General features: G+C 33.6%; 1 protein-coding gene across 1 annotated transcript in view; it reads right to left on the reverse strand.

Annotated features, from left to right (window-relative positions):
* Positions 1-16,861, reverse strand: part of plxdc2a (plexin domain containing 2a) — a 217,247-nt gene that overhangs the window by 19,463 nt on the left and 180,923 nt on the right. Inside the window, exons 10-12 of the mRNA XM_088643400.1 lie at positions 14,711-14,771; positions 13,831-13,987; positions 5,916-5,954 (exon numbers count right to left, since the gene is read on the reverse strand). Of these exons, the coding sequence (XP_088499526.1) occupies positions 5,916-5,954; positions 13,831-13,987; positions 14,711-14,771 (257 nt within the window). The remainder of the gene's footprint in view (positions 1-5,915; positions 5,955-13,830; positions 13,988-14,710; positions 14,772-16,861) is intronic.

A 16,861-nucleotide genomic window follows, 5' to 3' on the forward strand; every position in this document is an offset into this window, starting at 1 on the left:
GCTATATATTTGAAACTATTTTATCATAAAAGAAAATACTCTTTGAAAATTGTCCGCTTTTTAAAAACATTTAACGTTACAAACTCTACTGCAATTGTAGCATCAACCAGCAGTTTGAGGAGAGACCATTTGCATTCATTTCCCTTCCCCCAGCAGTTGACAGAAAGCGTATAAATTGCATGAGAGATGTCTTTATCATGTAAATTGCCCATTGTTGTTTTTTGTCAATGGACAACAGGGATAAATGCAGTGACACCATTTATAAAAAAAGGCTGACAGACTAGTTTTCTTCAGAAACTGAGGTTAAGATGGATAAAGATATTTTAAAACTTTTCAAAAGTGTTTTAAAATGCTTCCTTAGTTGTTTGTGTGGGAGCATCAGTACTGATAATTGTAATAGGTTCAGAAAATTAATGAAGATAAGCAACAAATTCATTGAAGTAAATTAAATAAAACTGAATACCCTAAATGCATCTCTACAAAAAAGGGTACTAAATAAGGCCAAGAGTATTATGGAGTCTGGTTCACAACCTCTCCACTATGAATTTACATTACTCTCATCTGGTAGAAGCCTCCGTGTCCCCAGGTAAACTTGTCAAACCTGCACTGAACTGCTCTGTGCCTTTTTGCATTACACACTGATTTAGGCAATTTAGGCAATCAATATGTGAACTGTAAACATTAGTAACAATTCCAAAATAAATAAATGCTAGTAGACTAGTCATGTTTGAAGATCTTATCATTTTTGTAGGGTTAACAAACACTGTAAAATAAAATTAAAAAAGATTTTGATAAAATTCATATGTGGGCAAATACCTGATGTGCAGATGGTGGGTATACTTTTTGCATGCAAGAAGTGAAAATGCGATCTATACTGTATGAATACAAAATGGAAAATGCAGAGCTGGAACAGGATACTTATGAAAAAGTTTAAAGAAAAAATGCATTTTTGGGGGGCACTTATTTTTTTCCCCCTGGAATTGTGAATTAGGATGAAACTACTATATTTTAATTAAGGACACCTGTTCCAATCAGAAAACAAAGAAATTGTTTTGGGGCAAAACTGAAATAAATTTTTCTTGGGGACTTTAAATGCTTAGGCAAAGCACTCAGAACTCTATTATATATAGTGAACAATGTGTTGATTCCTTTCCCCTAGAGCATTCGTTACTCTTTTTAAGAAAACAGTACAGGATTGCACTACAGATGCATAAAAATAGACCTGTTTAAAAAAATACTAAATTCTGTCTGCATTCTGCCATTCCACTGTTTCTGGTTTTTCCCAATGAGCACCAGAGATTCTCCTTCACCAGAAATTCTCCTATTTGTTGTTTAGAAATATATTGTTTATATATGATATTGTTAAAATGGGGAAGGGGGTTACAAAATCAGTAAATGACCCCCAAACTTGTAAGGATTTCACCGAGAATATACTGTACCTGAGCATTTTCATGGTTGGTATAGTTAAAGGCACATGATTTCTTTGTTCTTTGTCACAGCTTTGGTGAAAAGGGTAATAATTCAGTCACACTTAGTTAAACAAATATTTCTTAACAATGACAATACACACCACACTACACAAAAAATAAATATACAACATACAAGTTTCCCTATTGTATGTACATTACAATTTTACAGACAAGACATTTCAGAGACCTACAGTAATTCTTGACCACCCATTAAACCCCAGACTGCTATCAAGAACCACTATCGATTTTTATTCGCCAGTAAATTACATAACATACCATGCTGCAGTATCGCCAATGCAGTACTAAGAATTAACGGATGTTCTGAGTGGCTGCATCTCTATATAAAAACAAGCATTCAGGCACAGGCACTTAACTGAAACAAGGGACTCTCCATGGGTCACACTTACAAAAAGCCTTCAAAGGGCACAATGTTAGAGGTATACCTCAGGTTACCACATTAAGATATAAATAATAAGATAGTCTTTCAAGGTTTTAGGTTTCGTTACATAGATTGGAAAACATAACATGACATTTTAGTAGCTGAAACTCAGTTTCCTAAGGCTAAGGAAACTAAGGCATCCTTAATCAATTTCAAGAAAGATAGACTGAGCAGGATTGTCAGCTATCAGGGAACTGTGATCATAATATGATATGCTTTGAAGTATACAGTACCTTGAATGCAACAGTTTTGTCAGCTACAGTAGGTACTGTACAAGAAAATACAAAGAGGTAGAATTAACTGCCCTCCTGTCTCACCCCGACTTCAACAAGAAATGACTAGGTTGTGCTGCCACCTAAACAAGACATCTACAGCAATTTCAGTATAAGTTCACCAATTTCCATTCATATCTCTTTGCCAATGTGGCCTCTACCATCTTTCCTTTTCTGGGCATAAAAGTTTCTCTATCAACTCCCATGGACAGCAAACATAATTACATACATAAAGTACTGATATCACTCAAATTTCTACTATATACTGTACACAGAGTACAAGAGTTTGTGGAGTACTATCAGGATCTCTGTTAGGATTACTGCTCTTCAATCTAGAATCTGGAAAAACTAAGGAGTGAATGCTCTAATAGTGGTAGTAGTGGGGCGTGTAATTAGAGGAACAAGTAATAGGTTTATTCCATGCTGAAAAGAGATGAAAAAAAACACACCATTTCGGTTGTGGTGCCTTCTTCATGTGTAAGCTTACACCCGAAGAAGGCTCCACAGCCGAAACGTCATAGTGTAAAAATGATAACATAATATATTATTGTTACAGTGGTGAAAATAGTATTGCTCTGGAATCTGTCCAGAGAAAGCAACAAAGAAAAGCAAACATATTCATTTGAATTTTCTGCACTGACAGGCTAAAATAATTTTTTTATCATTTATAATGTTTCCCCATCAAAAGCTAAAAGACACTGTATATGAAAGGTGTTACCAATTCTGCAAGTGCTGAAGGAAGTGTTTGTTTATATGAGCAGGTTTTCATAAATCCATGAAAGAAGAACACGTGCAATATTCTGTATCTACTGACAATTCAACTGCAATATACTGTATAACATACTCGATGCTTTATGTGGGATTGTTATTTTTTATATTTTTATAAAGCCTAATTATATCACTCATTTTCTGTGTTATTAAGTATTTTATATCTCTTCAAAAAAACAAGACTATTCCCCTGACACGTTATATACAGGTACATGTTCATTTTAGTGCTTCATTGCCTGTGATAATAATGAATAAAATGGATGTGCCATTACGTGTCAATGGCCACCGACCATCACTCTTACACCAGGTTTACAGTATGTGCATAAATTGCAGTAAATGACTAATTGAAGTCATTACTGCAATGTGATGACTGTTTATTGAGTAGCTTTAGGAGAGACTCTATTGACTTATTGGTGACTGAAATATAATTTAGAACATTTTTCAGGAAAAACTAGTATACTATGATAAAGACCTGTAATAAAGAGTTTCTGGCTTTCTGTAGTTTACTGTTAGATCTAACTGCTATAACCTTGTGAATGAGCCTCAGATCTATCTTGTTGAGTCGGGTTAAGACTGAGATAAGTCGGCTTAATTCTTGGATCTACTCATTTATAGAAATTGTTCTTATCAAAAGAAGTACAGCTAGCTATGCTTGTTCAATAACTGGACAGTCTGGAAAGATGGATTGTTGTTTACAAAATATTTTTTATATCTTCTTCTTTCTTTTGTTTTTGAATATCCTTTTGTTCTTTATTTGTTCAATGTTTATTTTCTAAAATGATCATTCAAAACCCTTTTTCTTATACTTTTCTGTTGTACAGCTCTAAATTTTGGTCAGGTTTTAACTGGATTGAAATAAGCAGTAGAGATTCAGCATGCCTTTCTACCACAGCTTGATTTTCAATTATCCAAGTGGAAAACTTGCATTCAGGAATTTAATTTTTTCTTCCATTTTTGAATTTGCCTCAAGGATAACAGTTGATGTGATTGACTATCTTTGATTCTTTAATTTTTGCTTGTTCTTGAACTGTAACAGGATTAATAAAATTGAAAGCCTGAAGCCTATAGTACATATTCCCGATCACTACTACTACTAAACTGAAAGACATGGTTTAATTTGCTCCATAACTCAAGGTCCATCCAAAATGTTTAACAGGATATATCTCTTTAAATACTTTTCACGCACAAGACTCAACGTTTCATGATGAAACTTCCATACATATTAAACCTAAGTGGATCGTTAACTGCATGGTTTGATTAATTACATAATATTAAAGATTTTCTGTAAACAATTTAAATCACCAAGACATGTTTCTCATTTTTATCTTACTTGAATAGCCACAAACCCTACAAGTTCCATGTTTAGTCACTGTTGCTGTTCTCTGTTCCACAGATTAATAATAATAAAATTGTCATTCAACTACCTATGCACTCTGATTATATAAAATCATTAAACGAATTCCTGAGAAATCAGACAATGAGGTATTATATCATAATCTAAAATTGTACCTTAGCTTACTATAAATGGAATACATGCAACAAAATCTTTTTAATGGTATTTAAAAATATTCCTATTGTATCCCATCTAAACGTGTCTCGAGTCACTTTTTAAGCCTCCTCTGTCATTGACAAGTTACATCAAGTCGTGTTCTGGCCAGTCTTTTGAATTAATTCTCTTGACTACAGTAAATAAGATTTCATGATCACAAACTGTTTGATAATGTGTTTCTTGTTGAAGAGCCATCATACAGGAATGTGTGCAGCAATTGGAGTGTCAATCAATTTATATCTCCAAATCATTTACATTCATTGTGTAACTCCCGCCTCTCTTCTAGACTGGGGCTCCAGTCCTCTGAATCATAAGCAATGGGTATGTTTGATAAATGTTACCTTTTAAATGGTTCAAGTCACCCTCAAGTTAAAATGACTCTGAAGACAAAGTTGCTGTGATTTTGTATAATATATCTTCACATTTAAAAGCAGCCTGCAGCTTACATGTCCTTAATGACAAAATGATTTATTGCTTCACTAGAAGCACTGTACGGTGAATTGTTTCAATCACTGGTGAGTAAAGGGTCTAAGAGTAAACTGACGTGTGCACTTTTGTACAAGAAAGCAAGAACCAATTTTATTTAAAAATGGATAGAATCAGTCAGTAAAAAAATAAAACATTACCAACAAAGTGGAAATCTGATATGGAAATACAAGTCAGCTACAAGATTTACAACCTATAGGAAAGTTTCTAGAGAAAAATAGTGCTGTGTTGATAATATAAATTGAACATACTGTATCTCTGCTGACACCTGCATCATTATACAGAAATGAACTTTTTAGTACTCTCATGTGTCACAGACCTCCAGAAGAAATTTCCACCTGGAATAATTCCCTTAAACATTTTGTAATTGTTTTGTAATTTTGTAAGTACAGACAGCAGAGGCAGATGTAGGGCATACATTGAAGCTATAGAAAAACCTCAATATAATGTAATTTCTCATTTACCAAAATGTTGCAATACCCTGCTATATTGTTGTGAAAGTGCTTAGATGGTTTTGCAATAGGGATAATTCTTCTGTAACTAGTTTATAAGAGTGCAAATCTTTATCTAAGAGATTAGGAATCTCTTTAACATGATGCTAACAGCTCTTTGACAATATCTATTTCTATTTATTTTAATAGTTGTGTATTTTATTAATTAGCTTAATCAAATCAAATAACAACACATGTAAAAAGTGTAAAGGCCATACAGACAGAAGCTGTTTGTAGTTTAAAACAAATTCCAAGTCATAAATCTTCTTAAGACACACACTCACACAGCAATGTCGATGTGAAAATGAAGAAGTCTCTTCAGTTAATGAAAGGTATTAATGTCACTCAAATTAATGATGTGTGAAGACTAATTGCAACAGATTATCATGAAGAGATGTTGTGACCATCTTAGAGTCACACTTAGGCAAGTATATAACTTACCCCCATTGTCCTTCAGGTGTAGTGCAATCTTTGTGTCATCTGAATAATGAAAGTAGAAAAGAAAAATGTAAGATAATGTTATAATGATTTTCAGACCTCTTAGCATTTAGCCTGAAAAATTCATTTTTTTTCTCACCTGGGTCCTGCTGACAATAAATGCAAAGGTATCAGACATATCAGTTGCAACAGAAACACTCCTATTTCTAAACATGAAAATGTTTCTCTTTGATTTATAACACCATCTACTTACATTCTCTAACATTAATCAAATTATGATTTATGCCTCGTAAAACCAGAGTCAAATTATCTTTTATTGCATTTGCATTGTAGTTTATTATGTGATTTATGAAGAATTGTTATAATTTGGAGTAGGTTATTTTCTGAACCCATTAACTTTGATTTTCCAACATAATTGAGGTCACGAGAAATTGAAAATTAAACTCCCCATTTTTTGTCATACATTATATAAGTTAATGCATATTCCTTCCAAAAATACATTGAAAAAATGTGGAAAATAACATTTATAATTATACATTTTAATCACATTCTGTTTACCTTTTATTTCAAAACACAGCATTGAGGGATTAGACAGAATAGAACTACAGAAAAAAATCTGGACATACTTGCTGTTATGAGTACAGCTTCCATAAAACATGAATTCAGACTGGAACTGTATTGTTTACACAGATATTATTAAAGAAATGTAAAGTAGAGTTGCAAGGGCACAAACCATTTCACAAACATACTGTTAATCAGTTTAGCCCTCAGAATGAATCACCTTGCTACGAATAATAGAATAATACTTAAATAATTTAAACAAATATAATGCATTTTTAAAGAAAATAACTATCAAGCTTAATTACAAAGTGCCTATCATTCAGGAAAGGCAGACACATTTCTGAAAATGAAATCATGGTTTGAGCATTTAACATAAAAAGTAATGCTGAGAACTGAAACACACTTTTTCATTCTGTTACTAATAATCCTATTTATTCATTATCTTCTTTATGATATTCCTTCTGTCCACATTACTAAATTGTTCTAAAATGACAACTGTGTTTATTACCCACACTTACACATTTCCCAATGTTTTAAACAATGATTTAGTTGTGTATTGCCACCATCATTACACGGCTATAATTCATAAACTGACCTACTCATTTTTCTGATTTTCCATTTTCTAACCACTTTATTGAATACAGGGTTGGAGTCACACTGGATGGGACACCATTGCTTCCTCCATTGCTGGACAAACACAGACACAAGACACGGTGACACATCATGTCAGGACCAATTGTCCCAGAAGCCAATTAACCTACTACTGTCTCTAAATTGTTAGAAGAAACCAGGGCACCTGGAGGAAATCCATGTGAACACAGGAAGAACATACAAACTGCATGCACGTAGCACCCAAGGTCTGGTGTGAACCCAGGGCCCCTGCGCTGTGAGGCAGCAATGCTAACAACTGCACCACAGTGCAGCCCTTTCTAGTTTCTTTTCTCCCTAAATTATTTTTTACAACACAAAAAAGGGTGAAAATACTGTATATGTAACTTATTGAATCCCTTTTACTGTTGACCTACTGTAGTTTTATACAAGATTTTACCTTTCTGTTAATGTGACAAAAACAAGTTCTCATTAGGGTTTCATATCAGATAGGTCTTGAGAACTCACATTGAGCCAGAAACATAATTGTGTGGGTGCCTTAAGACACACACATGAATAACAAAAAAGGCAAGTGATATTCAATTGTGTTGTAAAATAAAATATTAACTTAATGAATAACTAAACACTCTTCACAGCAATAAAATGAACAATAAAACAAAATAAAATGTATTGAAAACGTATTGTGATATGACTGCAAGTATTAGATTTGACAGCTTCCTCCTGTATATTATGCCAGCCATCAAAACTAATCTATTTTACAGCGGAGAAGAGAATAATGAAAGAAGGAAATGTGACTTCTAATTCTAGGCTTCACCACGTCTTTCGAAATAAAGTTATTTCATCTTTGAAGAGCTTACCAATCACAGCTTGTGTGACTCTTTGGAGTATATACAGTACAGTACTCTATGCAACATGCATAGATGGTAGGCTATCATGAAAAAACAGTCCATTGTTGGTCTTTCCCACAGACTGCACCAAATGTGCAGGTACCGACTCAGTGTAAACTAAAGATGTTTGTACACTTGGTACGGCTACTCCAAACACCAACATGAACTCTGCTGAGGTATCTAAGTGTTTCTTGCATACAAAGAGGAGATCAGACTAAGTCTACTTGTTCATTTTGTTCACATTCCAAAATTTTAGAACACAAAATGGGTAAAACTAAGAATGCTTGCAAAATAGGTTTACACAAACCATACGCCTATGTATGTTACTGCTCCCGTCCTCGGTGTGACATTTCTATTTATAAAGGGGAGCAAAATTAAACAGTATAAAGCAAGAATCAGTATTCCTTAAAACTTTTTTTTTCCCACACACATAATCTGGGAAAAAAACAACTTTATAATGGATTTAAAAATTGTGCATTCTGTGTAAATGCATAAATGGTGACTGGTCCTGTAATGGAAAAAAAAAATCCTGGAACTAGTGTACAGGATGCACAAAGACAGATTTTTATGATTTATTTTATCTGTTTTTTTTTTGGGGTGCAGATACATTTGTTTTTTTTTAATGCAGAATCATTTTTTATAACCTTTTTTGGTATGAACTATAATCAAACAACTTGATATACCACTACAGCTCTTGTATGTGGACGGTAGAACTGAAAGTAATAATATGCAATACATCCACTAGTTTTCACAGTATATCTACTGTATGAAAAGATAAACTCCCTCCTCTCTTCTCTGAAACTCCCTCTACTCTAGGTAGAGTCACACTACTGATTTTTGGTAGAAATGTTTTGATTGCAGTTAAATTGAAGGTATTGAGGAATGAGAAGGCCATTTACAAGCAGTTTGTATTGATGTCCTAATATGTACACCATAACATAAGACACAAAACACTCCCATTGATAACATGGCAAACTCTCAGGTAAGCACCAGAGAATGACTGGTGACTGTCACACTCATACAACCCCAGCAGTGCTCTGCCAACAGTGTTCTGTCCAATAGGGAATTGAGCAACTTCAAAAGCTCATTCAGGGTCTTTATTCTTTCATAATACCCACTCTCAAGCCAAGCCAGGGTACGAGCCTATCTTGTACCCTGGTATTTATTAATGTTTCCAGTGAACCATTACATCTGTTTATCTCATGGCATCCGGCCGTGATGCTTCACACTATGTTGCTTCATGCAATGGGGTACAATGATAGTTATGAGACAGATTTTGTGGATCTATAAAGGGAGTTTCCCTACTGATCACTAGGGAAGAGAAGAAGGACAGACTATTACCAAAATGATAAAGAAATAGAGCACAGCAGATGCTAAATGTCATGCCTAGGGCATTTCAAAATTCACTAGAATGAATCCCAGCTGCAGTTCCGTATCACCTCCAACAAATGCCAATGCAGTTAATGCTTAGTTACAAATGAGAAAATTAACTTAGTGAGCTATGGAAAGTATTGTTAAAAGCACTAAAGGATACTTATTTAATCAGATATTTGAACCCATGGAAAAAGAATGTCTATAAATAATGAATTATTCACCCCAAAAATATCAGATGGCTGGCATGGGCTTAGTGCTGAAATCAGTCATCAGTCATTCACCACACATGCTGTGTTTGTGGCATGGAGCTTTAAACTCTTATTTAGTAAAAAAGCAACCTCCTAAGAATGAAACACATTGTTGAAGTGTTCAATTTCTGAATTGCCTGCACTAAACCTTTAGAGAAGCTTATTAAAGTACAGTTTAGCTCAGCAAGCATTCATTTTCTTGGTGGGCAGGGTGCTTACAGGAAATCTATTTAAACTTTTTAAGAGGGTTTCCACATAATCTATCCACTTGTTTAAAAAATGACATAAGGCAAAGACTACAAAATCTGTCCTCTTGAATGTTAACAATAAACAGAATGTATACACTAGTATTTGTGTTGCATTTGAAAGAAAAATGAATGATTGCGAGGAGCTACAGTAGCTTTAATTTATCTAACAAAAACAGGTATAGAGTCAGCACACGACTTGCATATAGAATTAAAGGTTTCCTTAGAGAATATTTAAATAATGAAACACAATTGCTATTACGGGCATCATTTCAGTGAGTAATGGCATTTTTTATTATATAATGCAGACAAAAATGAATAAAAAGGCATCCACATATAAACTAGATTATACTGTGTTATATTAATTCTCCAATCCTGATTTGAATGTCTTCCCTGTTGATGGCTTTTATGTAAGTAACAGGTGATAACTCACTCAGTCAACAGCAAATGATGACAGTTTTATAGTGCTTTCTACAAAAGGCAATATGTACAGTGTTACAGTACATACTGTACAGCTACACCGATGTATATTAATTATAATGAATATTTACAATTACTCTTCAAGTTTACAAAAGATCATAGCAGTCAACTGTCAGGCGGTAACCAGACAGGTTTATTGGAAATGACTATTACTATCAGCAATTGAACTTTCGTTTTACAACTAATTCTAGTTGTCAGAATGATGACTGCTGCAAATATTGGATCTTTAAAGTTCGATACTGTTTAATGTTATGTTTTACAGTATGATATTAATTAATAAGATAAAAAGATTTTTCATATTGGTATTCTAAAAATGCATACACTAAATATGGTCAGGCATTTACTTGTAGCAATCCTTAAGTAGAACATGTAAAACATGAATATGAAAAAGATTTTCTTATTCACAGATATCTCATTTACCAAATATCTAGGCACTACACAGTCTGGTTTTCATAATCATAAACCTTATCTTGTCCTCAGGAAGAATTACTTTGCATGAATGTTATTATGAAAAAAACATGGATTTGCATAACTTTGAAACTTCTGTACTGAAATAAACAGTCAAAAGTCTGAGAACCGCAAAGCAAAAAAAAAAAAGCATATGGACCATATACACAACAGGACATAAACAAAGAAAAAATGTGAATAAACACAAAAACTGTAATTCTGTAATTTCAGAGAGTGTAAAAAGTGTATTTATTATGTATAATTCTCCATTCCAGCTCTTAATTTAACTTTTACTTTATTATGTGATATTTGCTTAAATTAATTGTTTTCATGCATAGACATTAAAATCCCTTGATTCATGTAAGAATTTTTCCTAGAGATTTAGAATTCAATTTCAGTATTAATGGAAAATGTGAAAAGTATGCAGATTACATGGTCAATGACATTTAGAGGTCACACTGCACAAATTCTAGCAGTTTGTCAGTAATCTCATTTCAACTGAATCTGTTTTAGAATTTTGCATGGCTGTGTCATCTTCACAGCCACAGGTGGATTCCCTCTACTAATGAAGGATTTATTTTTCTGTTTTTAATGCTAAATGTAATTGATAAAATTCCATGCATAATATCCCCAAATAAATTATTATATATACTGTAAATCAATAAACTTAAATTTTACTCTGGGGTTCTTTATGACTTCCTAGATGTTTTTCTGTGTTGCTCTTTTTCAGGAGATCTTGGCAGGATGACTAATCCTGGGTAGAGTCACCATGGACTTAAATATTTTCCACTTGCAGACATCTGGCATTTATTTCCGTCCGTCTGACAGTGGAAAGATGTACATCCAGTTGTTTAAAAGTGGTTTTGAAACCCTTTCTTGACTGATGTACTGCTCTTTTTCTGAGGTGTTCTGAAATCAGTTTTGACTGTGGCATGACGTGTTTCTACTTGCCTTTATGGTGAAGGCCAGACTCACAAAGTTTCTGATCATTATATAGGACATTCCCCAAAAGAACTGCTTGCTTACTTGTTACTTAATTATTTAACCACCAGATTCTAATTAGTCCCTTAATTGCATTAAGTAAACAAAGGGTTCACTTAGTATTTTACGTACAACAATTCTTAATTATTCATTTTTTTCCTCTTCATACACCATTCTGTCACAAAAAGATTGAAGAGGTAAATATAAACCTTTTTACTTAATTAAGACAAGACTGGTTTCAAGTAAACAATGGAATCACGTTAAGACATTTCTATAATTATATTGGAGGGTTACAGACTTTTTGTGCACTTTATCTATATTATTGATCATGTCTATTAAATAAGCAATTTACGCTCCACTGTTCAGTTTTACAGCATATTAGGGAAAAACAATATTCTGTAATCTTTTATTTGGCATTCAGAAAAAAAACACTTATTAAATTGATATAATTGTAATTACTTGATTTGAAAAATCTTTTCAACTGCCATTTCTGTCCAATGTAGGAACTACTCTTGAATGCCTTGATGAAAAGTCTTGAAATACATAAGTGAATTCATTGTGAGCATACATGGAACTTTATGACCATTAATTTCTCATACATTTACCATAGATTTGAGTATGTTTATGAGTATGTTTCATTGTTAAAACTACAAAAGTACCCCTTAGCTATCATTTCATACCTACAGTACCTGGAATATTGTGGCACACAACTGGGTCAATGAATTTAAAGACTGATGCATTTATTTTCTCTGACAGAAAAATGATTAACTGCTATGAAGAACATTAACATTATTTTGCAGTTTGTCAATCCACTCCTTCTTGGTAACCTGCCATTAAGCAGGTTCACTTCAAGGCTTTAAAATTTTGAAATAGGTTTATTTAGCAGTATTTGTATTTCAGAGATGACCAAATCAAATTTATTGCAAATGTTCTAGAAAAGAAAGAAAATATTCTAGAATAAAATAGCAAATGTTTGGCAGCAATTAACACTATCACTTGTCCCACTTATCCTGAGCTTATTATCTTAAACATATTGCCATCCAGCCATCAGATTTCATGATTTTTTAATAAGAGATATGTAATAAATAAAAATAATAAAATAAATAAAAATAAATAAAAACATTTATAAGAAGTCCTTTGTCCCCTCTGCAACAAAACTACTCAATGAAGGTATGTAAATGTATTCCCCCCTCTACCTATTTATTTTTAATTTACCAAAGACAAATTTCCACAGCAGTGAACAATAAAGTATCTATCTAATTCAGGAGTGCTAATTGCTGTGTCTTGTGTAATAAACTACATTAAGGGCCTGTGAAGATATCAGGAAATTAATAACTTGAGCAATGAAAATTAAAATGCTTGTACAACGGACCTCCTGATTGGCTTAGCTGTTACATGGTCAGATATCTGCACTTCCCTGAGTGCAGTATGAGCTCTATGAACACAGGCTCGATCCTGGGTCAGGCTAATAACCAGCTGTGGTAAGCACCACTAACAGTAGGGTGAAATTAGGAGTAAAGGTGCTTTTGAACAACGCACTTCTCCTCTAATTGACACTGAATCTCCAGGTATAACATAAATAAATATTATTACTAAATTATAAAATATAAAATGTGCTGTACTGTATGTGAAATTGAGCATTTGTATAATGGCCAATTGTGTATACAGTGGAATAAAGCAAAACATGTCCTAAATGTTTTACCATTTCACTCTACAATCAGATGTTGTATTGGTGTTATCCAAAAGATCAACACAGTTCTGATATCTCAGACAGCTAAGATATTTTAATTACTTATGCAAAAATAAAGCAATGCATGGTCTACAGCACATTGTGGAAACTACAGTATATGGAAACTATATTATTTCCAGAAAACTTCAAACACAGGAAGTATAATTAGAAATTGGATACAATGTGTAATGGGAGACATTTAAATAAATCATTGAACTTTGCCAAATTAAAAATTTGGAATGGAACTTTGGCATTCAAATGCTTGCATTTTGTTCAGAAAAAGTATATTTTATCAATGAAAAATAAAATTTAACAATGACATAATGTTATACTGTAAGTGCTTCATCTCTTGCCTACCTTCTGTTGGGATGCTGGTTGGAAAGTGAGAGGTAGAGGTTGAAGTGCTGGTTGTCGTGGTGATCCTGCTTCTTGGTGATGTTTTAGGAGCTATAGTTGTTGTAAAGGGGTAGAGCTGTGTGGTGTTTATGATGCTTTCACAGTTTTTTCCTTTAGCCTGCAAAGATAAGGAGTTTTCTTAAGATATTTTGCTCTCTTTTATTATACAGCACATACTTTTTCTAGTTTCTTTGATTTTAGTAGCTGCATCTGTTTATAGGCTTTTGCAGCTGACAAAACACAATAATAAAGAAAAAGAGTTATCTTTAACTAATAATTAACGACATGTTACTGTTACAGAAATAAAAAAAGCTGAATTTCATGTTTTGTTGTTTTGTATTTTTCAAGTGATACGTTCAAGATTTTCCTGCCAATCTGGATTGACCTGATTCTAGTAAATTCTTATAATATATAAGCTAGTATTTAAAAGTGAATTGAAAGTGAAACAATCTGTGTCATCAAAAGGCTTAAAAATTAGAGTGCTGCCAAAGTGGATGTTCACAGAATTTGTATGCATTGAAAAGTTCTTTATTTTTTAAATACCAAGTTAACTGTTGGAGATGTTATCTGAACTTCCTCAGTTATTGGTGGCGTTATTTACCTATTCACATTCATTTGGTAAAATCTAGATAATTTTATCTTTCTATTCTTAAAGGTTTGGGCAGTTTTTTTCCTTGGACAGAAGACTGGATCTATCCAGCCAATGGGTCTCCAGGTTCTAGTCATTCCAATGGTGAAACAGCCCTGCTAACTAAAAAATCTAACTAAAGCTAAAACAATTAGTAAGCTTTGACTCTGCATGACTGAATACTATCATTATAAGAAAATTATATGTCTATACCTCATCAGGACAGTTGCTATCTACCCAGTCTTGGCGATGACGGTCAAATCCACTGGAACACCTGAAAAGAAAAAAGAAAATATTTATTAAACTGCCCCATATTACAGATGAAGTGCTTTCAGATCCTTTGGACTGAAAAGCTCTACAGAAATTCAAGCCATTATTATACATGTTGTCTCTTCTCAGGGCACTATTATCAAAGATATGATTTAATTTTTAATCTCAATATATTTTAAGACTTGAAAGTTAGTGGCAATAAAAGGGTAATCAGCTGCACATAAACCTTTTTTTAAAATAATCAAGCAAAACTGTGATTCAGTATTAGTACTTATGAGATAAGATGTAAAAATTCTGGCAACCACTATGAAATAAAACCAAACTGTGCCTAACATACTAAAACTGAATTTACAACTACATCCATACATATCAATGTCAGTATTTGCTACAGATACACTATTATTCCTAACAACACAGAAACACTGGACACAAGACAGAACTACATCTTGGCCATCTCAGACCACACACAAGCACAAAGGGACTGTGTGAGAGCTGCCAATTAACCAACAGAGTATGTGTTTGGAATATGGGAGGAAACCAAAGAACACACAGAAAACCCTCATGTCTCCAGGGTTATGCATGCCCTCATGTCTCTTCAGTATATGCATGCATACTGAAGAATTAAATAGACAAATTAATTTGTTCAAATGTTGCTGCCTTGGGATGTTGTCACACTATACCTCTTCATTTTATTGACTAATTAATGCAACAGACAACATTTTAATTTTCTATCTTTTAACGCACAGCTAAAAGCACCTTCGTTCCTTCTCTCAGCTCTAATAGTTCATCCCCTTAATGCAGGTGTCTAGAGCCTTGGTCCTGGGGAGACCCAATCCAATTTTACAATTGAATTTTGTTTTACAGCACTAAATCATCAGTTTCTGAAGGCTTGGAACAACATTTTCACGATCATTTAAGCAGGACATTTGTTTAATCAAGTAGTTTATTAAGTAATAATTTGTAACTATAATCCAAGTAGTCTTCAGCACAAGAGGAGCAGTTTTTGTAATTGAATATATTACTTGCTTAATTCATCAATAGCTTACAGATGTTTATAATCTTTACAAACAAGCGACCTACTGTATATGACTAACTCCACTTCTCAAAGTTGACATACAGTAACCAGGAAATATAACAATCTCTAGCCTAAAGATGCACATGCCATGAGTATACGAAGACTTTAAGCACCGACATTTAAAAGCAACACATTGAAGCTCAGATTTTCAGCTACATTGCAAAAGGCAGACTCTTTACCTAGTAAACAGTTGTAGCTGCATATATATATATTTATGAACAAAACATAAGATACATTTGTGCTTAGTCAGAACAAATTTGTAATTGGTAACAATGGTCACTGATTATGGTTTCTTCAAAAATAAATTATGTCCTTGCCTCTGCCTTTTAAAAATTACACATTTTACAAATTTAAGGAATTTCTTTAAGGAATCTTTTTTTCCTAATTTATTTACTGATGTGAGATGCTTCAGAACCTAAGGACCTTAAAATGTAGCTAAAATAATTATAGCACTAGGAATAATTTTACTAATGCTTTCGATGTAACAGAACAAAACTGTTCAGACTATGTACAGTATAGAGGTGCACAATGAAGACACAGTCTTTACATTGTTTTACATTGATGGATCATTGAGTACATCCATCCACTTTCTAACCAGTTTATCCAAAACAGGGTTGCGGAGGAGCTGGAACCTATCCCAGTAACGGACACAAGGCAGGATTCACCTTGGATGGGCACCAGACCAATGCAGGGCACACTCTGGACACAAACACACTCAAACCAGGGACCATTTTCCCAGAAGAAAATTTACCTACCAGTCTTTGGACTACGGGGGGAAACCCAAGTGAGCAAGAGGAGAACATGCAAACTCTGCAAAGACAGGAACTGAACACAGGGCCCCAACACTGTGAAGCAGCAATGCTAACCATTGCGTACCTTACCGCTCACATTGAGCACAGTGCTATTTACATGTTTAATAATAAGCAAAGATTTTGAGAAGTATTGTGATTTCAGAAAAATGCCAGGTGCTCAATATTTTATATTTCAGTTGAATTAAACTGTTGATTAAGAATCTTTAT

The sequence above is a fragment of the Lepisosteus platostomus genome, chromosome 8 (assembly GCF_059453375.1).
Source record: "Lepisosteus platostomus isolate fLepPlt1 chromosome 8, fLepPlt1.hap1, whole genome shotgun sequence".
NCBI classification, from domain to species: Eukaryota; Metazoa; Chordata; class Actinopteri; order Semionotiformes; family Lepisosteidae; genus Lepisosteus; species Lepisosteus platostomus.